The 27,860-nt window shown below is 49.4% G+C and overlaps 1 protein-coding gene across 1 annotated transcript; it reads left to right on the forward strand.

Moving 5' to 3' along the window:
- The first annotated feature begins 1,478 nt into the window (after nt 1–1,478).
- On the forward strand, nt 1,479–10,446 carry C19H1orf216 (chromosome 19 C1orf216 homolog). The gene is made up of 2 exons (XM_074934402.1): nt 1,479–1,699; nt 5,705–10,446. The coding sequence occupies exon 2, from the start codon at nt 5,718–5,720 to the stop codon at nt 6,576–6,578; it is 861 nt and encodes a 286-aa protein (XP_074790503.1). The 5' UTR covers nt 1,479–1,699; nt 5,705–5,717; the 3' UTR covers nt 6,579–10,446.
- The last annotated feature ends 17,414 nt before the right edge of the window (nt 10,447–27,860 follow it).

The following is a 27,860-nucleotide window of genomic DNA, read 5'->3' on the forward strand; positions in this document are numbered from 1 at the left end:
TTTATCATCTCACACACATACACCCCCCCCCCAAAACACACAAGCAGGCACCACACATGCACATACAAACCTAAGGAGACATTATCAGCACAGCACACTAAGTGTTGCCAAGTGTAACCCAGGAATCCTATCCTTGTCCTTGGGGGGCGGGGAACCATCCGCCCACTCTGGGGCTATGCACTGGGTTTGGGATTTGACCCCACGGTGTCCCTTGGCCAGCAGCATCCATGCCTTAGCAGCTGGTTGCGCCACACTTGTCCCGGGGGAAAGCCTTGAGCTTGAGATGCGGCCACAGCACCTCACACCCTCACGGATGGAGGCAATTCCTGGGAGAAGGCCTGTAGCTCAGGTCCAGCCTCATTGGCACCATCTGCAGCAGTCTCTTCCCGGCAGTCTCGCAGCTGCCCAGGGTTCCACTGGAGCATCTCAGTGCAGTGCCTCGCATTTGGAAATTACCCAAAAGCCCCTGCCCACAGAACAAGGTACAACCAGAACCGTTCTTTTCTCTACAGGTTCCTGCACGGCGCCCATCACCATGGTATCTGAGTGCCAGAGCAGCTGGAATAGTAACCAATATGTTGTCCAACTGCGCAGAATGATACAAAGGAGCAGAGCTGCTGTCCTCTCCTTGGAGCGGCATGGAGGCCTCAGTGAAACAAGGGGCAGAATGAGTAGCCACCTTCAACAGAGACTGTTTATCCCCACTCCCCAGCCCCAGGACGGAAAGAAAGGGCTACAGAGGGTTTCCTGCAAAAGACAGGGTCATTCAAAGCCAGCTGAGTGGGCAGTGGGGACAGAGGGAGGATGGGCCCCGCTCAAGCTTTTAGCTCATGAAAAGCAGTTAGAGACGAGCAGACGAGGTGCAGTGAATGTTCTTCAGTGTTTTCACCCAATTCACTGGCCTGTGGCTGCACATGCCTTTGGGGTTCACTTTCTGCGAAGGTGCTAGGGAGACCGACAGTGGGAATTTATTACCATCATTGTTATTATCTGCATCGTGATAGCACCACAGTCCTAGAGTCTAAGGCCCCATGGTGCTAGGCGCTGTACAGACAGAACAAAGGGACAGTCCCTGCCCCCAGGGCACCACAGTCTCAGCAATCTGTTGGCCTGTCTGCGGCTTAGTGATTTCTGGTCTCTAACTGGAGCCACCTGAAAGAGGCCAGATTTTCATAAAGCACCTGCCCTCTGAAAGTCAGGGCCCTTGCACGGGTCTCCAGTGGGGCCCCCAACAGCTGCCTCTGCGGGGATTTGAACCTATGGCGCCTCAGACTGTAGACAGTTTAAAGCTGGTGCTTAGACCAGTCAAACCCAGCGTGGCATAATACGGGCTTCTCGTCCCTGTGTGAGTGCCTCTGCCTTTCTTTAATGGTTCCTCCCTTGGAGGATTTTTATCCTCGGCAGGGAATTTGGTGTCATCTCTGAAGGGACATACACACACACACACAACCCCCCCCGGACGACACTGGGGTTTGTGTTAAGGTGGCTCCTGGTGGTGCCTTTGCATTTCTCGCCTGGCTGCTGATCAGCCTGTGACACAGTGCTGCTGGCAGCGCTTATTGCTGTCGGAAGTATGCAGTGCATGACGCTTTCCTGCTGCCGTGAAGGGGTCTATTTCCGTTCTCTCCAGCTGAGCAGCAGGAGCAGCAGCAGGAGCAGCAGCCTGAAAATCCCCCTTCACTTTCCCAAGGCTCCATCGGTGAGTGTCAGCTGTACGCTGGGGGTCTGGGGGTATTTGGAATGATGCAAGAGACAGGCTGGTGCCAAGGGCTGAAGCCACCTGCTTCCCCTGGGTGCCGGGATCAGGGTGGACAGCTTATGCCTGTTGCCACATGTGGATCCCTTCGAGGGGGGCTGTTTATTTCTCTCATCGTCATTAGCAGCTTTAAAAGGGATCTAAAAGCAACAGCACCTCCTCATCCTGCCCCCCACGCGGATGGCGCCAATGCCCCGGTTCGTGATCTCTGGGTGGGCGTGTGTGTGTGCTGACTGACTCTCTGATTTCATTCACAGGGGCCGTACTGCACGGGGAAGGGTTTTGCTCAGGTCCATTTTAGGGCTGAGACAGGCAACATCTTACGACACACACACAGAGCGCAACCATTCCCCCCCGACCCCTATGAATAGCCAAGGGCTGGGCGTGCTATGATGCTGTCAGATTGTACAGGGCACTCTGCCATGGCTGGGTATCCAGGCTAACTCTATAACCATGTGGGGGTGTGCTGGGGCATTGAATCCAGCAGTCTCATAATCCCTGATCACATCTGTCACCTGCCCCCTCCCTCCCTCTGCATAGATTATCATGCACATTAAAAGCCTGTTCCCTTCCTCCTCTCCGGGTATCTCTTTCCCTTGCCTTTTTGCTAAGCTGCTCACAGAGCTGGCCAGTCCAGGGAGCAGTGTGATTTGGGGAGAAGGAACCAGCAATTGCTTTTTTCAAGCTGAGGGAGGGAAGGGGAAGGACGTGGATCCCCTGCAGACATCCCACAAGGCAGGGCTTTAGGGGCCTTGGGATCCCTCTGTCTCTGTGACTCCCCCTCCATCTCTGTGGCAGGATCATTCAGCACAGCTCTCTTCTGCGCCTCTGGGCACTATCCATCACATGCTACCAGCACAGCACATTGTGCTCTCTGATGCGGTGTGCGTACACACACACACACACACACACACACACGTCTCTGCTTGCCATGGAAACCTTGCCATAGCAACCACGTCGGAATCAAAAATTAAACAGGCAGGGCAGGTGAGTGTGTGACCCCTTCCTGGTAGCCCATCAAATGGGCCTGATTCTTCTCTCCCTTAATCAGTCTTACACCAGTGTCGCTCTTTTGTCTTACATGGTGCTAATTCTGATTTACACCAGTGTGAATGGGAAAAGGATCAGGACTATCGTGCAGCGAGGGTCCAAACCTGCAGTAACTGCGGTAGGATGTAGGATGTGATACCTTCTTCCCTCTCCCTCGAGTCGACCTTTCCACGGGTGCAGAGCAGGTGCTTCCCAGTCAGAGCTCTCCACTCCCTTACCTCAGAGGGTACATTTGGCCCTTGCTTTGCACGGGTGTCAGTGACCACGCTGGGGTACAGTAGACGAGATTCAGGCCTGTTGGGCCCCTGCTGTCGTATGTACCCTCACCACATCCCTGGGAGGGAAGGAAGTTCAACGATCCCCAGTTTACAGATGGGAACTGAGGCCCGGCCAGATGATGGGTACGTTTACATGGGGAGACAAGCTCTGCAGCACGGCCGCAGCTGGCCTGGGTCATATTTGTGAGGCCTACTAAATACCAGTGATACTGACCAGGGCAGGACCAAGTGGGCAAAGCCTGCCCAGTTATTTCTTACCCAGGATTAGTTCTTCCTTTGCTCATTCATCAACTTTTTAATGAAAAGAAAGGTCTGCCACGCTCTGTCTTCCTTTAAAACTGTGATCGCAGTCCCCTGGGTTTTCCTGCGGTGAATTTCTTTCGCACTGTGATGAAGCTGGAAGATTGGATCCATCTCTTCTCAGAGCCCGAGTCAAAGTTTTAATGAATTTTTTTTTTTTTACTAGTTCCAGTTTGCAACTTGGTTTTGTAATGAGGGAACAGGTCTATTGGGGCTACTGGTTTTGGGAGGGCTATTGGCCCATTATTTAAAATCAAACAGACCAATCGAAATCAGCAGAGACCTTATTAAAATAATCTAATGGGGTCCTATGGAATTGCATCTGGGAAGCTGAACACATTTTAAAGAAAGTCTTTAAAGGAAAGTGATTTTAATCCCATGATTATGTAGAATCATCTGTAGTTCTCACTTACAGATGGTAGCAGGGATGTATTTGTAAACTCTTTTATGTCTCCAGCACTTTTCTCCTGTATCAGACAGTTCTTTAAAAGACTTATCTCCTGCTTCCAATTGGTGCAGGAGAAGTATAGTCTTAGAAGATGCCTATTTAGGGAGATTAATCTAGACAGAATGTTGCTACATATCAGATCAGACTTGTCCCTTTGCTTGGCGGAATCACACAAGTCATTTAAAGTGTCGCTGTCCTTTCAGCACTTTCATTTAGCAGAGAAGGAACCAGAATCCATCACTCAGTCACGGGGGGGGGGGGGGAGCGGAGGGGTGGAGGCACAGTCAGCTGGGGAATGATTCAATAAAGCCCCTCGTTAGGGCAAACAGGATTAAACCACTGACTCATTTAATAATATGAAAACCTAATATCACATCTCAAGATTTCTATAGCATCAAATCCTTCCAGAGTCCCTCACAAACTGTTACATGCACAGAATTCACTTCATTTATTACTTACAAGCAGCCACCTCTGGGGTGGAACATGACAGCTGGGCAACAGCCCATAGTAATTCTACATTACAGTTTAGTACAGGAAGCTAAGGAAAGCGTTGGTGGTGTTCTCACTGACTTCAATGGAGTTACTTGGATTGATACCAGTTGAAAATCTGACCCTGGGATTGGAAGACAAAGTATTGAGGATTTCCTGGGTTTACTAAAGTAGCCTAGAAACTCCTTGAAAGGAGTTGCTCTCTAGGGGAAGGCCGCAAAAATGCAAGAGGAAAAGGGGAAAAAAAACCTCTTATGCCACAATCATTTTCAAACAATTCGGGATGCAGGATCTGAATGGAGCTTGGGCAAAGTTTTGCATCGGTTCTCATTTCACCCAACCAGTTCCCCCGCTCTGCTAACAGTGGGGCTGGATCCTCAGCGGGTGTCAATCGCCAGAGCCAACGGGGAAGTGCTAACGTACACTAGTTAAGGATTGGGCCCAAGGTGGCCAGACCACAGAGGGTTCCTGACAAGAAATTAAGGTTTTTGTTCTGCCTGGCTCTGTTCCAACCTTCCTATATAAACCAGACTTCCCCTCATCCACTTAGACAGGGGAGCAGGAGCTCACCTTGCCACCAGGGGGAGTCAGAAATGGCCAGCTCCACTGCATCCCATGACACCACCGTAAGAAATAGCTCAGGAAGGTTTTAAACACTTTGGGGATCTTTTATTCTAATATTTGCTGGGCCAGAGTGTGAGTGCAGCATGTACCGGAGCCAAATGTTGATGCACTGAGACAAGGCATCACACCACTATCATATCTCACTTTACCAGATCTTAATCAAACAGACCTTGCCAGGTCAAACTAGGGGCCCGATCCTGTTCTCATCAAAGTCCATGGGAAGGACTGTGTCCTGTGTTACTGTGCTACAATACCCTATACATTGCTAGGGCTTATCATTCTATTCCCATTCCAGAAATTGGCCAGACCTAAAACCTGGGAGCCGAGCTTCTACAGTTTAGGACCCAGATCTGAAGTTTACATTTGTCCCCTAATGCTACCATGGGCCCAACCAAAATCCCACAAGCCCCCAGACTTCAGGCTAGAAGCTAAACATTACATCTTAGGCCATATCAACCTGTTTCCACCTTAGGGTACCATCCCATTCAAGACCAGACCAGATGCTCCTCTCTTTCCTCCCTGGTTTGTGCTTACATCAGTCCCCTGGGCCTACTTCTCCTCTTAATCATGCTGGTATGAATCTGGAGTAACTATCCTGAAGTCAGTGGGGTTACTGCAGTGACAAAGCAGAGCAGAATCAGGTCCTTTGAGCTCAGGAGAGTTAGAAGCTGGGGAACGGTAAAGCTGGGAGGCCAGGCTGTCCCTGGGAACTCAGACCAAGATCCTTCCTTCACATCAGTTCTCTCTCTCTCTTCCCAGCTGGGAGGGTGGAATGATGTTTGCAGTGTGCCAGCCAGACGTCCCCCTGAACGCTCCGTTCCATGAGGGCAAGCGGGACCCCACACTGGGCACGGCCTTCCTCGCTGAACGGGAGCTCAGGCAGGACAAGAATTTCAACTTTGTGGCGGAAGGGTACGACAGCAATGAGAACTGGAGCCAGGTGGTGATTGGGACCCGGATGGAGGGGGGCTCCGGCCAGATAGAAAACACAGCCGATAATCTGGTGTTCTTAGTGCAGAGACAGACAGCTCAGGGCAGGCTTAGGGATGCTCCCCGAGGGCTGAAGTCAGACAAGCTGGGACTCTCTGAGGAGGACATGCGCAGTCCCCACAAGGGAGCCGAGCTCAGTGGCGCCGAGAAGGAGAAAGCGGCTACTGAGGACATGGCCAAAGAGTGTGGCAAATGGGCTGGCTCCCCCTTAGAGGACAATGGCTATGCCAGCAGCTCCCTCAGCATCGACAGCCCCGACAGTAGCTCTGGCAATGCCTGGGAGGCACCTGCTGCCGCCACCAAAGACCCGAGGAACCAGCCAGCGCTTCAGGTGCCCGATGCTGATTCCGAAAACTCCTCCAACTTGGACACGGTCTTCCCGGTGCTGGCCGAGGCCTTCCAGAACCTCCAGGACAAGATGAGATACAAGGAGCAGGAGAAGGAGAAACACCACATCCACCTGGTGATGTATCGGCGCCTGGCCCTGCTGCGTTGGATCCGCGGCCTCCAGCAGAAAGTGGTGGACCAGCAGAACCGGCTGCAGGAGAGCTTCGACACCATCCTGGACAACCGCAAAGAGCTCCTCCGGTACATCCAGGAGGGCGTGGTGTGCCCCAAAGCACCGGCTCACGCTGGCCTGTGAAAGAGGCTCATCCCCCATCTGTCACAGTTAGATCTGCCCACCCCCGCCCGCCCAACCCTTACCCGGCTCTAACCAGTTGTTTCATCTGAGCACAGCATCCAGGATTGGGCCCCACCGAGCTTTGCAGTCAGCTCCCAGGTTCTGCATGGGAGGCGGGCATGAGATGCTCTTGCCTTGTGCACCCAGGGATTTAGTGAAGCGTGAGGACACCCGACCTGACGAATGCCACATGGTGTTTATGAGCGGGAACAACGTAGCTAGAAGCATGTTCCCGTCCATTTCCATGCATGGCTCTCGCTGAGAGCACAAGTGAAAAGTCCAAAATGTGCCCCAGCTAGTGGCTGAGAAGTCAGGGAACAGGAGGGGCTGGTGCTATTTGAAATGAGCCTGATTAACCCTTTCTCAACCCGACCCCTCCTCGCCCCACCATGCTGCATATTCCTTTAGCACAAACAATTAACCCTTCGCCAGCTGATTAGCAGCCAGGATTCACCAATGTTCCCAGGACCCCAGTCTCACTGGAGATCTCACCTGAGACCTGGGGTCACTAGTGAATTGGCACAGGCCAGTCAGCAAGCTAGTACCTGATTAGTTAGCAAGAGGGTTATTTCTGGGTGGAATGTTCCATCATAACAATACCCCTAAGGACGGTCTACTACTGTCAATCTACTGACCTCTCTCAGCATCCATCCCACCTCCTTATCTCTCTCTCTGTCCATCACAGCTGAGCTGCCTACTCAGAGGTCCACTGAGTGCCCAGAGGCTCTCAAATTTCACCCTAAATCCATAACCATTTAGTCCCACTGTGCTTCGAAAGTGAACAGCTCATCAGCAATGTCATAGCCTGGCTCCTCTCAAAGGCCTGGGTCTCCCCAACTGGCTCTGCAATGCCTCCTCTAATCTCTTTCTCCTCCTCGCCCTGCAACAACCTCTTCCCCCCCGCTTCGCTATGTGTGACTGCTCCCCCTCTTGACCGGCCAGCACAGCTTCAGCCGCTCTCTGCATTGGCTAGATAGCCGTTCGTCAGGGTCCCCTCTGCAAACAGCTCCCCGGCTGCTGCTACCGCTGTGGCTTTCCCATGCCCATGCTCACCCTGCCTGCCTCTTCCAAAGAGTGTTCTCTAGACCCAGCCTGTTGGGTCTGTTGGTTACTACAGCTCTGAATGGGGCACAATTCTCTTCACAATCCAGCTTTGCTGAGGCTCATGATCTGATACTGATCTTTGAAACTCTCCCTGTAATTAACATTTGAATTAACATTTGAAATAAGGAATCCTATTCACCGTGGCTCTGCAACATTAGGAAGGTTTGGAATTGTCCCCCAAGTACGTCTTTAGCTTGGAGTGTGAATCTAGACATGAAAATTGCCATTAAAATCAGAGATGGGAGAACTCCACGGGCCATTGTTAGAATCCACTGGAAAACCGTGACTTCTGCACTGAGATCTGAATTCAAAGCTTTTAGGTTGAAGGTTTTATTTGGGTTTTGACCTTCAGAGTTTTCCCTCCTCTGGTTGTTCTAGAAGCCGCAATAAGAACTGCTGGAAAAAGAGAATCTTTATTCACAGATTTAATGGCCAGAAGGGACCATTGTAATCATCCAGTTCTAGTCTGACCTGACGAATTGCAGGTGTCAAAGGTGCTGTGGAGTCAGGTTATTGTTTGCATTGCACAGGCTGCCAGTTTCTTAGGGAACTTTTTACCCCATCTCTGTACCATCTACTACATCTCCCATGAAAAACAACACTTAAAATGAAGGGGGAAAGGTGTTTGAAAGAGCCCAAATCAAACCTTGAACCACGAAGCTCATGGAAACGCTAACCCTCTGCTGGATTTTCCCTTCTCTAGCTTAGATCGTAGGGCCTGCCCTGGGGAGTTGAGATGCCAGATCAGGCTGTTCTGTTGCTGGAACATATAATTGCAAGTGGTGTATGCTGCTCCCACACATTCGCTGCTGCGACGGGAATGAGCTCCCGACTATTGTGTGTGTCTTGCGTTGACAGCCAATGCCTTGTAAGAAACAGATTGTGCGTGTCCAGCAAGCTCTGTAGGAATCGATGGGTTGCATATGCTTGGGGATTGTAATCTGCAGCAATGTGTGATGTGCTCTGAGTGTAAAAGTCCATCTGGTGACAAAGGCCCTTAGTGCAGCAAAGCATTTCAACCCATGCTTGAGTTCCTCCCTATTTGGCAACGCATGTAAGCCCATGCTTACTTTAAGCACGTGCTCAGACTGTAAAGGCCATCTGACCTCCTTCACAGCACGGCCAGATAATTTCATCCAGGGATTCCTGCAATAAGCCCGGAACTTCTGTTTGAGCTAGAGTGTGCCTTTTAGAAAGACGTCCAGTCTTGACTTAAAGGCTTAATTCCCACTGACGTCTAGTTACGCATGAGCTTAACTGCTTTGCTGACTTGAGATGGGCTAGTGAATTGGGGTCAAAGAGAGAGACTCATACTACTAAGAACTGACCTCAAAATGCTTTAAAATGGGGTCAAGTTTCATTTAACTCTAATATTTTTTTCAGATTCAGTATTACAGTATATTGATTTAGATTTTTTTATTACACTTACACACACACACACCCCACACACCCCTATCTACCTACAGTATATATTTAAAAACTAGGTGCCAAATCAGAAAAATCCCCTAGTAATAACCTCTCGCACAGCCGTGCTGTTCATGTTCTATTAATTTATTGTTGTAAAGCAAAGAGAGTAACTTTTCTAATCCATTTTTCCAATGAGAAATGCACATACAGAGTATAAGAAATATGAGAGAGATTAAAAAGAGACCGTTGTGTGTATTTGGTATATTTTCTTAAAAGTGAATTTGCTCCATATTCTTATTATTCTATTTATTGTACTGTACTAGGGGAGGCAGTGTGGTTTAGTGGCAAGATCAGAGGCCTAGGAAGTCAAGAGACCTGGATTCTGTTCCCACCCCTGCCACTGACCTGCTGGGTGACATTGGGCATGTCACTTCACCTCTCTGTGCCTCAGTTTCCCCATCTGCAAAATGGGAGTTATGGTACTTAACTTAACAGAGTGCTGTGAGATGGACAGATAGATGAAAATTAACTATGTATTATTGTTATTAGATTATATTCCATGCTCACTGCACCTTCACAAAGCTGCTGTTGATACCTGCAATAACTTCCATTTTGCACCACGTTTCTTCATATCTTCCAGTAAGCGGAAGCGAGGATACGGTCCCATAGCCCTTTCGTGTGTAGTTCCAGGAAAGTCAACGAGACTAGGCACGTGACTAAGGCTTGCTCCTGGGAGAAGGGGTTGTAGCATTCAAAGCTCTGATGCTGACCCTGCAATCTTGATGCATATTTAGACTGTAAGCTCCGCCTTCTTGTTAGATAGCTCTTCGGCACCTAACACAACAAGGCCCCAGTTCTTGACTGGGACCTCTAGGTGCTACCACAATTTCAACTAATAATAACTGAGTCAGTGAGGACTGCAGGCTCAGGTCCTGTAGAGAGCAGGGAAGCCCCATTGCTGTAATAATGAAACACCTGTAGCCTGAGTTTTGACCCTGAAAGGATGGAAAAGATGAGCTAAAATGGGCGATTTTCTTTAAGAATCAGTTTTTAAAGAGGCAGCATTCAAAATGCAAGAAGGTGACCAAATCTTGTCCTGGCAGCAGAGAAGAAAACCTGCAACAGATTTCTTGCCATCTGCATCCCGGCCAGGAGGACTCCAGCCTCTTTGTGAAGAGAAATACCTTGCTCCTCGAAGGGCATGACTGCTTTCATGTTTGCTTCTATTCTAGGGCCTGCTGGCTGTTGTCTGTATCACTGACATGCTAGATCATGAATTATTATACACATTAATAAAGTTTGGAGATAAAAAACACATCCCACAAAGTACTCCTTTAATACTCTTCAACAGCTGGCTATCATACTGTGCATGATATTTTCATCCTGATCCTGTTGCATGAGGGTTAGAACACCAGGGGCCTGCTTTTACCTCAGTGGGTAGAACTGACGGAAGGCAATATACATTGTTGCAACAGATGTTCCAGCCTTCACCTGCATTTAGTTCACGTGTGTGGAGACAGAGCTGTACGAAAGAGCATCTTGAGAGCTACCAGTGGGAAGTGAGTATATGGCACTGGGTACTGGAGTGGTGCTGCAGTGGTAGCATATTGACTTTGGACTAGAGGAGAATCAAGGTCACAACTTGAGGGTAGAACTGATGTAGAGGGCGTCATGTGCTCAGCACCATGCCTCTCTCCAGAAGGACCTCCTTCTGGTCCATGCTCAGAGCACCATCAGTGGGCAGCCTTGTAACCTTCTCCTCCAGCCCAGGCTGTGACATGGGGCTCTTGATGGCTTAGATAAAATCAGAGCCAACCCTAGTCAATACGGGTCCAATAAATATGGATATTGCCCTCAGCCTCTGCCAATATCCATTCATTATCCCCATTTCACAAATGACAAACTGATGCCTTGAGAGATGAAATGACTTATACCCATACTCACGTACAGGGTCGATGGCCGATCCAGGAAGAGAAGCCAAAAGTCCTGACTTAAAATCCCCTCCTCTAACAGTAGACCATGATCCCTTTCACTTGGGTTTCTGGTGAGGACGGTTCTCCTTAGCTCCTTCCATGGCCCCACAACAGGGTCTGTTCCCTGCCCCAGCCCTGCTCACTGCTAAGTATGGGCTGGCTTTAGAGCCCTTGAGGTTCCTGACTGGACTGGTGTTGTAGAGCTCAACACCCCCCCCGCCCCCCCGGTGCTTCCATAATACCCCATAAATAGTGCCCGAGATTCACCGACTTCCTGGCATTTATGCATCAATTTCACTCACCTTGCCTGCTGGTGGCTCATTTCAGGGCAGTTACTTCTTTCCTTTCTCTAGCCCCCACCCAAGGCAGGCTAGGAAAACACCCAAAAAGGCACTGGCTGTCATGTTCAATTGCGTAAACTGCAGGACAAAACATGGCAAGCAGAGAGCAGAGCATGACAGAGAGTGAATAAAGCTTGCCCTGTCAGATCAGCTTATCGTAGCCGATTACAGATAGCAGGAGCTACTGTCCCAGAAACCTCAAGTTTCATGACTCATGTCAGGAAATTAATAGTCAGATGGGTTTTCAAGCAGGAGTGAGAGTTGGGCCCTGTGACAACGTGGCACATTTCACGTGGCAGCGTGGTATATGACCTGAAAAGGTGTGGCCATGCAACAATGTGGTGCATGTCATGGCACATGACCTGAGATGGTCCAGCTATGAACCAATGCGGCCCAGGTCACGTGGCAACATGGTACGGTACCTGAGATGGGCCAATCACACAAGAACGTAGCATATGATCTGAGGAAGTCTGGCTGTGTTACGGCATTTGCACGTGGTCAGATGGAGTCCAAGCAGGGACATGAACTGATTCAGGCTGAGGCCTTGTCTGCACGGGAGATCCGCCCTGGTGTCAGACTTCGATACCTGTCCAGTGCTGTAGGTGCATCACTGCAAACCCTCCTGCTTGCAACTGGGATGAGCTGCACCTGGGGCTCACCTTGTGTACACCAAGGGGTTCAACTGTTGCAGCTGGCTGGCGGCTGCCGGTCAAAATGCCTGGAATGGAGGCCAGTGCAGACAAGGTTTCACACTCCCTGAAGGCCAGTGTCCTTTTGGAGGAACCATTTTGCGTTGCATCTCCCAGATGGGACATGAGCCCGTCAGACACGTCAACAGCAACGGTTTCCCACCTCCCGAAGACAAAAGCTGCCACAGGGTTAGGCGCAAGATGATTAAAAAGCCAGCATTATCCAGCTGAACGGCTCACAGGGCTGACAGTGGGATAGAGGGTCTTCTATCAACAGGGACCTGCTCTGCACCCAGGCCATCTGACACGTGTTCGGGAACCTCTCTGAAAATCAATTGGTTGATCTTGATTCATTTCTAGAAGACAAGGATCCATGTTACAAAACCACCACAATATTTGCCCCACTGACCATCGGCAAATTCAGAAGAGAAACCAAGGCCTGGCTCCATCTGGGGCTGAGCTCACCACTAGGCAGAGTCATTCCAAGTCAGCGTGGGGGAAGCTGATGTTGCTGATGCTTGGTCTGTATCTACTCTGTGGCTGAAAAGGTGGAGTTCAGCCTCCAGGGCTGGTACAATGGCAATACCAACCGGCCAAAAAGCAGACGTGAGGCTACACCAGAACCTCAGGATCCCCGCCCCATGCCCCCAAAGTAGCACTTCAGACTTTCCAGGTATATCTCTGAAACAAAGGCCAGCAATCAGTCTGCCTCCCTCTCTGTTCATTTACCTAACTGGCCTTACTATCAGCCGGTGCAGAACAGAACTATAAACACCTGCACAGAAAGGCCCAGAGTTGTAAGAATTCCTCTCTGTGGTCCTCCGCACTTTGCACGTACAATTGTGCGCACACAATCCCCGCAAGGGCATGTGCAGAGCGCCAGCTGGACTGCTCCGTGCCCAGGGGCACATGCGGCGTCCATGACATCACAGACGCGGTGACGCTTGTAAAATACTGGCGGCCATTTAACTTTTAAAAATCCCACCTCCCAAGTGTGAACAAAATGGAGCCGGTGCTAACTTCTGTGCTGTTCCTGTGATCTGGTGTGGTTGCATTATTTACCATCCTCCTAAACCAGGGTGACTGGATTCCCTGAGCTCCCCGGTCCCACCTGCCCTGCAGCTGTTGGTTAATAAGGAAAGATGGGATGTTTGCTACAGGCAGATGGGTGGCAGATAAAACACCTGAGTATTGACCTAAAGGTGACTTTGCCTGGGGCACTGCAGAGATTAAATAGAGATAAAAAGGGAAGCCATACCAGGCCTTCGAACCTTCCGTCACCTTTCCCCCCTCTCCTTTGCAGCCCCGACAACCTGTGGGAATTCAAAGCTGCCGTGGCCCCTTTTAAAAACAATGCGCACACACAAACCTAGGCTCTGTTTGGGACCTAGGGACGGGTGTCTCAGGCGTGGTGGCTTTGGTTTTATTCACCGCTCGGTGGGGGCTCTCCGGAATTTTGTCCCTCAACATCTGCCATTTTATTAGGAATTGTGTGTGCTCTAACTTTATTTGTCTAAGGAAGGAACATTTTCCATTTTGGCTTGAGCTCTAATTCCAAGCCTGCCTGCCTGCCTGTGGCACATTCATTCAGACAGGGGCTCTGCAGGATTAAGAGAACATTAGACCCTGGGCTGTCTGCTGTCCTGACCCGCAGAGAGAGCGAGTGATTCTCTGTTTATCTTGGTCGAGTGTTTTATATAAATAATTATTTCCAAGGTAAATATTGTGAAAATCCAGATTATTTGCTCAAGAAATGAAGGAATAACTCAGGGAGCAGATCAAAGGGGTAGATCTGCTCCGTAAACAAGAGGCTTCCTTCTCCGTTATTGTGAAGTTCCCTCTGCTCACGCCCTTAGTGCTGTTTTTTAGAGAGCCAGTTTTGATTTGCAAAATCAACCTCATACCGAATTTCCAGCCTCCTCTAAATACCCAAACAAGATTTGCAAATTAATGAAAACCCCTCCCAACTGCAGGGGGGAAAAAGCCTGACTGCATGCCAACTTCAGAGTCCACCAGGGCTCCTTTACTATTTCCAAGACACTCAGATCTAGGAAGATTATAACTTTGCAAAACAAATTCCCTTCATGCCTGTTTTTACAATCGGTGGCCTCCATTATCAACCACACCCAGCCTGCTCTTTTCAGCCTCCCACTGTCCCTGTCTCTCTAAGATGACTATCATTGCTGCCTTTGCACTATCGCTAACCTTTGATCTGCAGGGCAGGCCAGTGACCTCCCTTCTTTCACTGGCCAACATCAATTTTGCTCCCAGCAGGATAGATACAGCAGGCAGGGGGCCAGAACCTCACCTGGTGTAAAGGGGAGCTGATTGACACCAGCTGAGGATCTGGTCCAGTGCTTTGTCTGTCTGCCATTGTCCCCGGAGAGGCAACGAACCCAGCAAGGTCTCCTTGCCATGCCTGGGTATGGGATTGCATTCCCCATCTCCCTTGCACTGCTCATGCATTTGAGGCCTGCTGTTTAGAATCACCTCCATGGTGGGGTTTTTAGTTCATTTTTTCTTTTTAAATCACACGCTCTTTCCCAGCAAATGTAACCCCAGCTGATGCAAGTCTGACTTGCGCTGCGGGCACTGGAAAATAAATACAAAAGGGAGAGGGAGGATGGTCCTGTAGTTAGGGGTCTTGGGTTCAAATCTCTGTTCCACCGCAGACTCCTTCAGTCATTTTGTTTCTGTGTGTCTCAGTTTCCCAGCTATAAAATGGGGATCGTTGCCCTGTCTCACGTCACAGCAGTGTTCTGAGGGGGAAAACACAGAAGATTGTGAGGGACTCGGATACTCCAGTGTCAGGGGCCATGTAAGTACCATGGAGAGACGAGCACACAATGAAGAAGTAATGGACAAATGTGATGCTGAACTTGGGAATGACCAACCTGCAAGGAGACCTGCCTTTCTTCCCCGCCACCCCCCAAATTCTTTTAACAAGTGTTCTGGCCCAATCCCACCAGCATTCGGCACGGGGAAGGATCGCAGGGTTGGTCCCTTCGTGATGAAACATAAAGGTGATGATCCGTTAAATATTAGCTTAAATAACAGCACCTTTCATGGCAAAAGGTTCTCAAAGCTTTACACACTATGGGCCTGAGTCTGATCTTGCATATGTTTGGCCATTGACTTTTGCAGAGGTGCTCCTTGTTTAGGGCCTGATCCAAAGTCCATTGCAGTTAATGGGGTTTGAATGTGCATTAGTGTAAGTGGTATCGTCAGGAGCCCTTGAAAGCCCCCAGGGCTCAGAAATGTGGCACTGTTCCCTGTACTTTGTAATGTCCTGGGTGGGCAAGGGGTGGGGCAGTCTGTTTGAGCAGTTTGTCACCCGCGGTAGTGCCCTGTTGCCTATTTAAGCAAGGCCTTTAGAAAGCCAGCAGTTCCCTTTGCCTTCCAATTTAGGCCCAAACGCACATGGTTTATGTTTCAGAGGGGCTGAGAACCCACCAACCCAGCCGACGTCCATGGGAGCCGCAGCTCAATATCAGGGGTGCCGGCACCTGTCCACTGACACCCACCAAACTCATTTCACCCCCCAGGGATCAAAGACTCACGGCCCTGGGCCACGCTGGGTGGATTCTGAGCACCCCTCTGGAGGTGAAAGGCTCCAGCGCCGGATGATCCCCAGACCCAGGGATTTTCCCTTCCTGAGGCGACCACGGGACTCACAGCTCCCACTCTGGCGAGGGAGCCAGTGAACCTAACTAGGGCCGGCAAACAAGTCACCCTGCAAGATGAGCTCATCCCCTTCCAGGATCCATGTGTGCCTCCCTGCTAGACACACCTGCAGCAGCTTGGGAGGTCTCTGGAGGATGCCAAAGCAGAAAGAGGGGCTCTCTTTGTGCCTGGTGCCCCAGGCAGGGCTCAGCCGTCCTGCCTCAGGGCACCTGGACAGTGGAGTTAAGAGCCCTTTGTGTGCAGCCCTCCCCTTATCCTTCCATGAGCTGTGTTGATCTTGCAGCCCCCTTCCCTGGACGGCAGAAATCGCACCCACTCGGGACGACGGCTGCACTACCGCTTGTGCTCCAGGCTGAACCTGGGCACCAAGCTGACGAGTGGGTTTAAAACCAAAAAGCATGGATGTTGTTAGTGCTCAGTGCTGCAGCATGGGAGAGCAGGTACAAGGAGCCTTCCACCCCTTTGTGTACCCCTGCCAGGCATCAAACCTGCCCTCCTCCCAGGGTGAGGGTCACCCTTGTGCAGGGGGAACAGCACAAGGCAGCACAGGGCCACTTCAGTCCCGCATCAACCCACGCAACGATCGGGGACTTTTCATCAAAGCCAAAACATTTTGCAAAGACTCATCAGTTTCTGTAGTCCAGGGGCTGGCTGGTCACCTCGGATAAGAGAGAGCGAGAGTGGGGAGCATCCTGCTTTGAAACCTGAGATTTTCGATCCGGAACCAGCCACTCTGCAAAAAACGTTGGGAAGGATTTGGGTTTGTTCCAGTGCGAAATGAAAACAAATTTCGTCACCGCCCAAGCTGCCGTGAAGCAGAATGGTCTCCCTGCAGACAGCTCTACGTTAATGATTAAGAAGCAGTTTCTACTCGCTGTCTCCTGGCAAGAGAAAATGCTTCTTACCCAATCCAGATTCATTCTCACACAGCCCTGGGCTAAGCATGATTGACCCTTGTGGAGAGTTCAAGGGCCAGAACCAGAGACAGCCCATGAGTGCCTGGACTCCAGACAGCCACGGCTCAGAACTTTTCACATCCTGGTGGCTTGCTGCACTATTCGTGCAATGTTCTCACTGCAGGCAGTACAGATTTTGACGGCTGTAGGACTTGTCTGAGCTGCATTTCCGGGAGAACCTGCAACCAAAGGCACTTAATGTTCTTGCTGCCCTAAACCAATATGTTGCCCAAGGGTCCTGATATTTCCTTCGTGTCATAGCGACCGGGAGGTTCATCAGAGCTGAGATTGCCCCTTGTGGGATGGCGCCACCTTGTGGTCAGCGCATATATCTAAGAGGACGCGGCAAGCGCTCGAGAGAGTTGCAGAGGCAGACGGTTGAGGGGTTCTCTGGGCCATGCCAAATTGGGTATCATTTATTATGGTGCCGCATTGTTAAATTAAAGCATTCATCTGAAACTGGAAGCTTTGTGATTCCTTGAGCCTTCTACACCCCGTTTGCCTGACTGAGAGCAATAAGGAGTTTTCTTAAAAGATCAACCACTCTGCTGCACCGGGTTTGGTTTTATCTGTGGAATGATGAATGATACACCAGGGGCAATCAAACTAAATGGCAGACCCTCTGCAGAAGCCTCTTGGCATCATGCATGTTTCATGAGGAACCGTCTATGAGATGAACAAGAAACTTGTTTTGGTGTTGCAAGCTGCGCCCATGTAAGACTCAGATCTTTTAAGGCAATCCTGCAACCTGACAGCGCCTGTGCATCTCATTTGGCGATGGTGACCTCTGGTAAAGTTAAACAGAAACAAAAAAGCCCTCTGAGCAATTTTGTACCAGCCAAGGCAGACACGAGGCTGACATTTCAGCTTATTAGGGTTGCAAATATTGTGTTAGTGATTCAAGCAAAATAGCTCAGCCCTCTTGCTATCCCAGCATGCCATGGCTGGAACAGGACTCATCATGATATACATTTTTCAGGCTCTGGTTCTCACTCCCCTCTATCTTGTATTGGCTTTAGACCCATTGCGGTAACTGTATAAAAACACAATCACCTCTGCCTGAAGCCGAAAAGGAAAATCCCAGAAGCTGCTGCGAGCAGTACAGAACAGAGAGCAGGTTGCAGGCAGATTGTGGGAATATTAGCATCTCGTTCCATATTTGCCATGCCTGTGTTCCTAAAATGTCAGGCCATGGTTTGAAAGTCTCAGTTCACAGTCAGGAAACATGGCACATTTTCAGAACGCCTCTAAATGTAGACACTCATATGCCAACATATACACATGCCCCTGACACGCACGATCACTCAAGTCACACTTAAAAGGCACACACCAAACATAGAGAAGTGACATGGGCACATACAGAGTGCATGCACCCACGGTGCTTGCGCACAAACATGTTACTTCATGTGTGTATATATGCACAGATCTACATGTACTCTCCTTTCCAAGGACAGATCCCACAAGTATACAAATACACATGTGCGTAGGTTGCACTCTCACTCACACACACACACACACACAGCTGACATTGCTATTCCTTGGCTCCCTAATTTTGAGGTTTCTTTTCTGAAACTGCTTCCCTCTTGTCTCTTTTTCAGCAGCACCATGATGGGCAAGATACCGAGTGTTTAACTGTGCCATACTATCTGATGAAAACACAGTTTGAGACTGCCTTCTTTAACGATTCCCTTTGAAATGTAGTTACTTCCACACATCTTCCTTCAGGGTAGAATATTAAGCAAGAGCAACTCGGCTGGAAATTCAGATTGTTTTCGTGTCTGTTTTCATTTACATTTTAATGATAGAGAAATCTTATAAATCGGGCTGTTTGCCGCACAGCTCCTTGGGAAAAAAGAAAAGCAGCAGCCCAGCCCCTCCCCTGCACAAACTCCTGTAGGTGTGGAGGATTTTCCATTCACTTTTTGGGTAGAGAAGGGTCGGGAAATTATGTGTGTCCCCTTTATGATTTCTTAAAATGGATGGAACGTGCAGATGTCAGATCCGCAGGGGCTGCAAACAGATGGTGTCTCACTGAGGTCAAAGGAGCTAGGTTGATTTACACCAGCTAAGGATGTGGCCATAATTTTTTGTTTTGTTTTTGATGGAAATAAGAATATAAATAAAGAATTTGGCCAGAATTAGTGACATTCCTCCCCTATTGTTTAGGCAGAGCAGCTGGAGTGGTTACTATTATTTCTATGACAGTAGCAGCTAGAGACTCCACTGTGCTAGGCGCTGCACAAACATATAGGAAGAGTCAGCTCCAGCTCTGAAGAGCTTGGGAGAAGACACAGTCACAGAGAGATGAACTGACTTGGCTCAGGTGGTCACACAGAACTAGGGACTGAATGCAGGGTCTCCTGACACAATCCGGTGCCCCATCCACTGAGCCACACTGCCTCTCCATGCCTTGATGTTTGTGGTGGCTACATGATCAGTGGTTCCCCCTCATGCTAATTGTATCAATAATACTTTTGGAGTGTTATTACTACGGGCACTGTTAAGGTGCCCATCTCCATGGTATCTGGTTTAGCACAGATCCGAGGACTCTGGAAGCACCGTTGGATCCCAACCCAGCTCCTCAAATCCAAGTCTCTTTGAATGTTTTATCTTAGGAGAAGCAGCAGATTCCAACCCCTGGATCCAAAGCCAGCCCCCTGGGCTGGTACCAGGGTAGATCCAAACCTAGAAGTGACCCCCCCTAAAAATTTCTGGTTCAAAGTTCTCATGTGGCCAGAATCTTGCGATAATACTTTTGGCTCAAGGTGGTGAAAGAGAGAGAGAAAGAGAGAACACTTTAACCAAACAGCACCATTCTCTGCTCCCCCTTCGGAGGACGACCTAGGGTGTTTAATGGCAGGGAACATATCTATGCAACCAATGCATGCATATTCATTCCACTCAGCTCCTTGGAAGGACTGCATTTATTGCCATCATTTGCAAAGTGTCCTTAAGCTGAGACTGGAGGGGGATTCAGTTCCTGTTGCTGCAAAGCAACTTAGATTTGACTGCAAATTGCAGCCGGACTTTTGCTTGTGCCTAAACAAAGCAGACCAGGCGTGGGTTCTCCTAAGGTGTCCATCAGTGGCCACTAAGGGTTCCCCCTTCTTGGTTCCTACTCTTGAGACAAGCGGAGCAGCCTCAACTCCCCTGCGGTCCAGGGACCTGTGGGTGCCCAGCACTTTTAAGATTCTGGCCCCTGTTCTTTAGGCTGGATACAGGAATCCAGATCTTCGAGAAAACAGCTGGGAGTAAAGATCACTAGAAAAGAAGCAATAAAACTCTCCGTTATTCTTTTGTCATCAAGGCTGACGGAGCTGCAAAGAGTGCCTCAAGGCCCGTTGTACATCACTGTTTCCTAGCCCAGTCTCTGTGTGCTGCGGTAGCTGCCTGGCTGGAGGGAATGCCTCCACGGCTTTAAGATCCAAGTTGAAGTACCTAGACCCCTGGAACAAGAGGTTCAGCTCCCAGCAGAGTCCAAGGCTGCACTTCAGTCCGCCCAGGGGATAATCATCTGAGTCCCACGCAGTTTCCTATGAACGAGTGTTTCAGCTGGTATCTTAAAGACAGTGGCTCTGCATGAACATTCAAGAGAACAACACTTGGTGAATTACACCTCCAAATTTGGTGCAATCATTACCAGGCTAATTAGAAAAATCTCATGGCACCTTCTGGTAGGAATGGAGAGATTAGCCCGATATCCTTATCCAGAACGTCCCTAGCTCCCTCCACTGGTACTAAACTCTCTGTGGGATGATTGGCTGTGTCCTCCGCCCCAGAGCTGGCTGCATCAGGATGCTGGTGCTTTAGCTAGTTTGCAACGTGCATTGGGATCCTTCAGTAAGACAGAACATAGCATTGTTGCTATCACTATTGAGACCCCATATTACACCATGAAATGCTGTAACACAAAACTACAGTGAAAGTGGCCTTGCAAACTTTGGAACCAGAGAACAGCACAGAGTCCCCCCAGGGAACTCAGCAGGGCTCGCCCCAACCCTTCCCCTTTGGTTTGCAGAGGTTTGCACTGCCGTTCTTTTCTGAATGTGTTTGTTTTACCTGCTTCTGGCAGGCCCCCCCGGGGATTCATTCATGTACATTTCCGATCTATCCTCCTAGCTGTCCTGGCTACCCAGCCCCCTCTAGGGGCAGTATGGTTTGCAATGCACATTCCAGGGTTGGAATTTGGCTGCTGAACTTTGTATGCCCCTGTTGCGACATTTGTACTAATGTAATACCAGGCCAGGAGTCTCGGCCATTACACAAGTCCCTTTCTTTCTTTGACACAGTGGTGGGACAGCCTCAGAAGGTTCCAGATCTGGGTTTGATTTGGATCAGCGCTCCAAGGTTTGGTTGCTGATCTGAACTTCCGGGGCCAAACTCAAACCTGATGTATGTGAGGGCAGCCCCACTGATTGCAAAACCCGGCTGAGCGTGTCACAAAATCAGCATTCTAGAGGTACACTGACCTCCTCGACCCTGGATGAAAATGCAACAAAAGCAGCCTCTCTCACAGTGATTTGCCTGGTCTGCTAGAACCTGGAAGTGCAAAAGGAGCAATGGACCTGGAGACAAAGTGGTTCAGACTACAAAGCTGGGTGAAGGTCAGGGATCAGCTGGGAGCCACATTATTTTTTTTATCTACAGGTGGATTCAAACCAAATGCCAGCTCTAAACATCCCCCAACTGTGGCCACGTTGAAATCCTGGATCTGTATTTTCCTTCTGGGGCTAATCTCTAAATTTCTCCAGTCTCATCCTAATTACACTTCCAGATGGAAGGAGCAGGGAGGGAGAGAGCAGCTTCCACTTCTTACCCGTGTCTGAAGTCACATTTTTGCATTAGAGCAGAAATTAGATGGCGAAAGAGGGAGAAGAAAATGTAAAAACCCACGAGGGCTCCGATCATTTTCTTTTGTCTTTAAAAAGTCTAGTTACATAACCCAGTTCCAGTCCTAGGTTGGAAGTGACGATATCCATATTCTTCATGGATGCTGGCTGAACGTACAATGGGATTGGGGAAGAGGTGATGCTGCCTTTGAGATAGAGAGCACTGGGGCACTTTCTGGGTCGTGCCAAAGCCCAGAGTGGTTCTGATCTCCGGATGGGTCCTTTCATCTCAGCAGCTGCAGGAGGTTTTTTTTCTCAAGCCATCCAAAAACTTTCCAACCCTCTGCTCAGGCGGAGACGGGAGATCCAATCTGATTTTCTGTCTTCTTTGTTTTCTCCGGGGCAATGAGAAGAGGGAAATGCAAGAGAAAAACAAACAAACAAAATAAACCCCACTGAAGCCAGCACATATTATGGAGATGTACAGAGAAAGAGAAAGTTTTTTTAAAATGCATGGAAAAGAGGAGTACAAAGACGAATTAAGAGAAGCCAGTAGCACTGGGCTGAGTCTGTTTGGTGTTGATACTGTGTAGAATTAAGTCACACTGGTCTTACTTGTGGCCAGAGGGCAAGAAAAGGGTTCCCAGTGGAGAGAACCCAGACTGGTGCTAGCGATTCTGAGCTTGGATTGATAACCTAACTCAAGGAGGGGGCTGGGGGAGGCTCTGCCTGATTCTGCTCTAGGCCGAAAAGCCTGCATTTATCCCAGTGATAGCAGCCAAGCCAGAGCTGCAGGCCTTGGGGGGGAAAAAGGCTTAAAAAACCATCTTTCATTCATCAGGCAGCTGAGACTGAGAGGGCGGGGTGGGGGAGACCAAAATAAATGGAGAGCGAATTGAGAGTTGGTGAAAACGTGCAGCGGGGTCTGCTTCCTCCAGAGCTAGTGTCACCCACTAATTATTCCCCCCAAAACACCCCCTCTCTGCTCTTACCGAAAACCTCCCTCAGGCAAGAATCCAAGAGTCTCAAAAAAACCAGGAGAAGGATGCACTCTCTGCTGCTATTCACAGAAGCTATGGACCAGAAGGTGCCTTGAAATCCAGGGAAGAATTCCAGCCCCCCAATAAACCCATGAGTATCCCATGGCAACTGCCCGAGAGGAGATGTAGTCAGAATACTCATAACAATGATGATGACGACATTTGATCTAATATTTTACAAACCCTCTTGTCTCTACACACCCTGTAGCTCTCAAACAACTAATGCACAATCCATCAGGTGTATGGCCTTGCGAGAAGCAGCCTCCCATTCAATTTGACCTTGCTGCAAAATCCCATCCTCTTTGCCGTCAGCCCCTCAAAATCAAGCACTGCTTATAACACCCCGCTTGCAACAAGGAGCAGGTTGGGTCAGCAACATGGACTCCTCCAGGTCAGAGCTCTGCTTGGGTTAGGGACGGGCCATGTGAGGAGGGTCAAATTCTGGGCCCCATTTCACTACTTTGGATTTTAATTGCAGCCCAAGGTGGGGCCTTTGACTCTGATCTCGGCCCACACAGTGTGAAGGGGAAGTAGCTCCATGCAGCTTGATGGAATGGCACAGATATAAAACCAGGCCCCCAAACACATCTTGGGTCCGGTTCCAAAATGATGCCTTCAGGCCGGCTAAGAATTGCTTTTCTGCTGCAACCAGGCTTACATAATCTGAGACAGCTGGTAAAACCTGTTCTGGGAGGAACAAATCATTGGTAACCGCATGCTCCAGCCTGGCTATCATTTCCATCTCACATCTGCCACAGCAATAGAACTGAGATCTTCCTGTTCTGAAAGATGAAACCTCTGCCAACACTGTAAGGGAATCTCCTTTCATTCTTTGCAGTACAGGGGCTATACTCTTCATGTCAAGGAGGGTGGAGAGGCAGCTTCTGTGATTACTCCTGTTGTGGGTCATCACAGGGACTGAACCTGGGACCTTCAGCACAGTCCCTTCCCACTCGACCTATTGGGTAAATCCCCTTGTTGCTAGAAATAGCAGGCTCTTATCTTACACAGAGCGGCCACAAGAGGGGGACACAGCCCACTTAGGTGACTCCTGTGCAAAGCCATGGAGAGCTGATATGCCTACCACGAGTACAAAAGAATCTGCTCTCAGTTCAGCTAAGGAAAGAAAATGTTGCAAGGATAGATGGCTCCAGGAGTTTCCTTCCTCTTGCACAGGGTAGATTCTTCTGTGTGTGAATATCTGTCGCTGGAATGAATGTGGCTGGACAGCAAATGGAAATCTCACAGAAAAGGGAAGGCGGGTGGGGGGGAAGGGGCGGAAAGAAGGCTCATTAGTCAATTCTCGTCAAGCAAGTAACGCAATGTGACAGCAAAAGGCTGCTGAGCACTGCCCAAGATGGGCTGTGCAATGCTCCCTCACAGAAAGAAACCTGTCACACGGAGAAAATCCTACCTGACAGCAAAATGGAGGCAGGTGGGGAGACGAAAAAATCAATCTGCAGGGCAGTTTATGGGTCTGTAGCCCTCCTGCACTTGGGAAAATCGGGAAAGGGAAGGGGAAAGAAGAATGTCCTACAGACAGCACTTTTGCTCTACATCCTGAAGGAGGCAGTGTTGTGTCGGTGGTTGGAGGAGACGGTCAAAAAGGTGACCTGTTTGCAGCTCTGGAAGTAAATGTGGTCAGGTGGTTAGAGTAGGGGACTGCCTGCCTGGGTTGTAGTGCTAGTTCTGAAGGCCTGGGAGTCCGTACTCCTGAGTTCCTAGATTTATAGTTTTTAAGGCCAGAAAGGACCATTATGATAATCTAGTCTGACTCATGCTTAGCACAGGCCAGAGAACCTCACCCAATAATTTCTGCACCAAGCCTGTGACTTCCGTCTGAACGAGATCCATTGTCCTTAGATCTGTGAATGACTCCTTGGGCAAGTCACTTAACTTTGCTGTGTCTCACCTTTCCCAGGTTTAAACTGGGGATCACCATTACCGCTGGTTGCATATCAAGAGACTTGGTCTGCAAATACTCTCATTGGTGAAGACACCCAATTCACTTTGTGGGGTCACCGATATCCAGGGCCATTCTGGAACCTGCTGCGGATTCAGCAAAATGTTCACAGAACCCAAAAATGGAGTGAATTTTAGTACAAACAGTGATTTGCACCTGAGAGCAGCATTCACCAAGAGTTATTCTTCAGTTTTATTCTTGAGCCATCAGAATGCAGGGGTTGGGGGAGAGAGAATGGATGGATGATTTAAAAGCTGTGTAAGCACCTAAGGTGAAAGGTTAGAAAAAGGGCAGATGGTTTCCCTGATTCTCCCACACAAAGTTCAAGCTTCTTCTCCTGATAACTTTCCCAGCGACTTTGCCACCACCTGCCTTCATTCCTTGCCTGTGCCAACTCATACGCTCACTTGAGCTTCTCTTCTGATCTCTCCTAGATGCTTCTTTGTGCTGCATTCCACGCCGCCCTGTATGCTTGGAGTAGGGTGACCAGATGTCCCGATATCAGGAGCTTTGTCTTATATATGCAACTATTCCCCCCTGCAAAAAAGTGTCCCAATTTTCCATACTTGCTATATGGTCACCCTAGCTTGGAGCCTCCACATCCATATGCACCATGCTACCTTCACCCCAGATCCCACTAGCTCAATGGACCCTTCGGCCACCATGAGCACACACCCGCTTTGCTCACCACATTGCACGCCAGCTGGTTCCTTCCGACTCTCACCCCTTTGAGGTAGGGATCGGGGTCTCCCTTTAGCATTTTGTCCCTTTCGTAAGAGCCACATATGCTTCGAGATGCTGTATAAATGTATCCCTAGCCAGCTGGAAACTTCAGAGCGCTCATGATAAGCACACCATGGCTGGTAGGAACTACAAGACAAGAGTGGGGATAGAACTCAGATCCTCCTACTCCAGAAGCCCAGGCCCGGAGCTAAAAGAGAATCACCACTAACTGTCAACAATATAGGGCCTATTACACACAGCAGAGTGACTAGCTAAACGGCCAAGAGGCACAGGGGTTTGTGTCACACACATTTCCTACCAATCTTGTTTATCTGTGCATAATAACGCATCGCTCTTATATAGAGCTCACCATCTGTAGGTGTGAAAGCACTTTACAGAGCAAGGGCAGTTCAATTACCTCCATTTGATTGATAGGGAAACTGAGGCACAGTGTGAGGAAGTGACTTGACTAGAGCCCAGGGTTTGCTGACTCCCTAGCCACTGGCCCACATTTGCCTTCTTAGATGATAAGATTGTGGTGCGTGTCTTCTGGTACGTCTGCAAAGTGCCATGCATGCCCGGGCACTGCAGGAATCATACAATATCAGCACTAGTGACACAGCACTTGTGTCATCCTCACTGTTCCCCTTGTTGCTCAAGCAGCATTTTACTCCTGTGCGTCTGTGCTGGAGACACCTTTAAATGTTTTCGTGCTCTCACCTCTTGCCCCTTTGGCCTGCTGAGCCCACCAGCAGGGCCACGTGTGCACATGAGCCTGGGAGGATGCATGCTGATTGACTGGAATTCCCTCATGCACATTAAGCATCAAAGCAAGGAAATGAGCCATCCATGCAGAGGGCCCTAACTATGTGCTTGCATTCCCTCTACCCCACCGTGTTCAGGGCAGCTGTTCTGAGAAATAAAGTGTCAGAGGTCCCTGGAACTGTCGTTCCTAAGCCAGCTCCCTCTATGCCAAGGTCCAGAGTCTCTGCATTGAATCTCTGCTAGCCAGTCTGCAGCCCCAATATCAGCCCGACATTCGTAATGCTTGCAGGTGTCCCTAACAGAGAAAGGTGACTTCATTCTTTTCCCATTGGATTCTTCCTCTGCTGGTTTAGCTGGATGAGAAGTGTCCTGTGTTTGTGGTGTTACCCCGGGTGTCCTGGCCAAATTCTCACTCAGATGAATCTATCCAGCCTGTCTGCAGTTTCATGGTATTCGTCACTCCCTGTCTTAAACCAATGGGCAGCATTAAACGGCTGCTAGTCCACCAAAGAGGCAGCTACATTTCAGTGGGGGGAGAAGTGTCCCTCAGACCTACCTGCCAGGCTGCAAGGCTTACGTGCTCTTAAATCATGGGGTGAAAAAGTGCTCCTGGAACAGATGGGTTAGGAAGCTGGTGTGCCGGAACCACTGCTTATCGTAATCAGCCGAGCACAAGCTCCCAGAGTGATCCTGGGACCAAAAGGGCTAGTGCAACCCTCCGATACTTAGGCTACAAAATCTCAAGGAGGAGCAGAGAAGTTATTTTATCTCTATCTGGTGCTAATGCAACCGCAGATAGAATCCCGTGCCCTGTCTTGGTGCCCACAATTCAAGAAGGATGTTGATAAACTGGAGAAAGTTCAGAGGAGAGTCCTAAGAACGATTAAAGGATTGGAAAACTTGCTTTAATCTGGGGCAGGTCTCTGGCCTGTGTTATACAGGAGGTCAGACTAGATAATCACAATCGTCCCTACTGACCAGCGTTGTCTCATCATTTCCTTGTCTCATCTACCTGTTGCCTCTTGTTTTATATGCAGATTGTGAACTCTCTGGGGCAGGGACTGTCTTTTGTTCTATGTTGTACAGCACCTAATACCCAGGGGTTCTGGTCCCCGGCTAAGGCTCCTAGGAGCAACCCTACTACAAATAATAACAACAACAGGATCATTTTGGTTGGGGCATCGTTGTCCAAAGATAAACAACTGCAAGGGAAAGAGAAGAATCTCTACTGCCAGCTATGCAACTAGGACACATCCTGCTCGAGGCAGAATGCAGCTCCCTCTGAACTCCCTTGTGCATTAATAGGAACAAGAACAAACAAAAGGGAAAGTGCCCTCGGGTAGGGACTCAAGCACTCGGGATTCTAAAAGCTAGGGTGAATGTGTGCACACAACAGCCTGTGAATGTGGGGGCTCGGCAGGCCCCAGGACTAGGATAACATGGGGTGCTACGCCAGGATCGAGGTGCATTGGCAGAGCCGTGTGTGTGCAGACTCAGAACTGAAAAAGCAGAGGGAAGGGCTTTGGGTCAGCACTGCATTGGCAGAGCTGTTTGAAGGACTACTGCATAGCTAACTCTTCTGAGCAGGCCTGAATAGACCATTGGGAACTTGGGCCAGCAAAATATTAGGGGCTGCAAAATGCTCAGAGGCTCTGACTGTGTGAGTGACTATGGGGATTGCATTTTCCACCTTGCTTACGGCAGCAAGAAAAGCTGAGCCGGCCCTTCCTGAATTATGCACCCCAGCTCTGAATGGCCCTTAAGTGCCC

Source organism: Natator depressus, chromosome 19 (genome assembly GCF_965152275.1).
Source record: "Natator depressus isolate rNatDep1 chromosome 19, rNatDep2.hap1, whole genome shotgun sequence".
In the NCBI taxonomy this organism is placed as follows: domain Eukaryota; kingdom Metazoa; phylum Chordata; order Testudines; family Cheloniidae; genus Natator; species Natator depressus.

Excerpts from the sequence above, each read along its gene's own strand:
- C19H1orf216 (XM_074934402.1), top strand. The coding sequence starts at position 5,718 with ATGATGTTTGCAGTGTGCCAGCCAGACGTCCCCCTGAACGCTCCGTTC.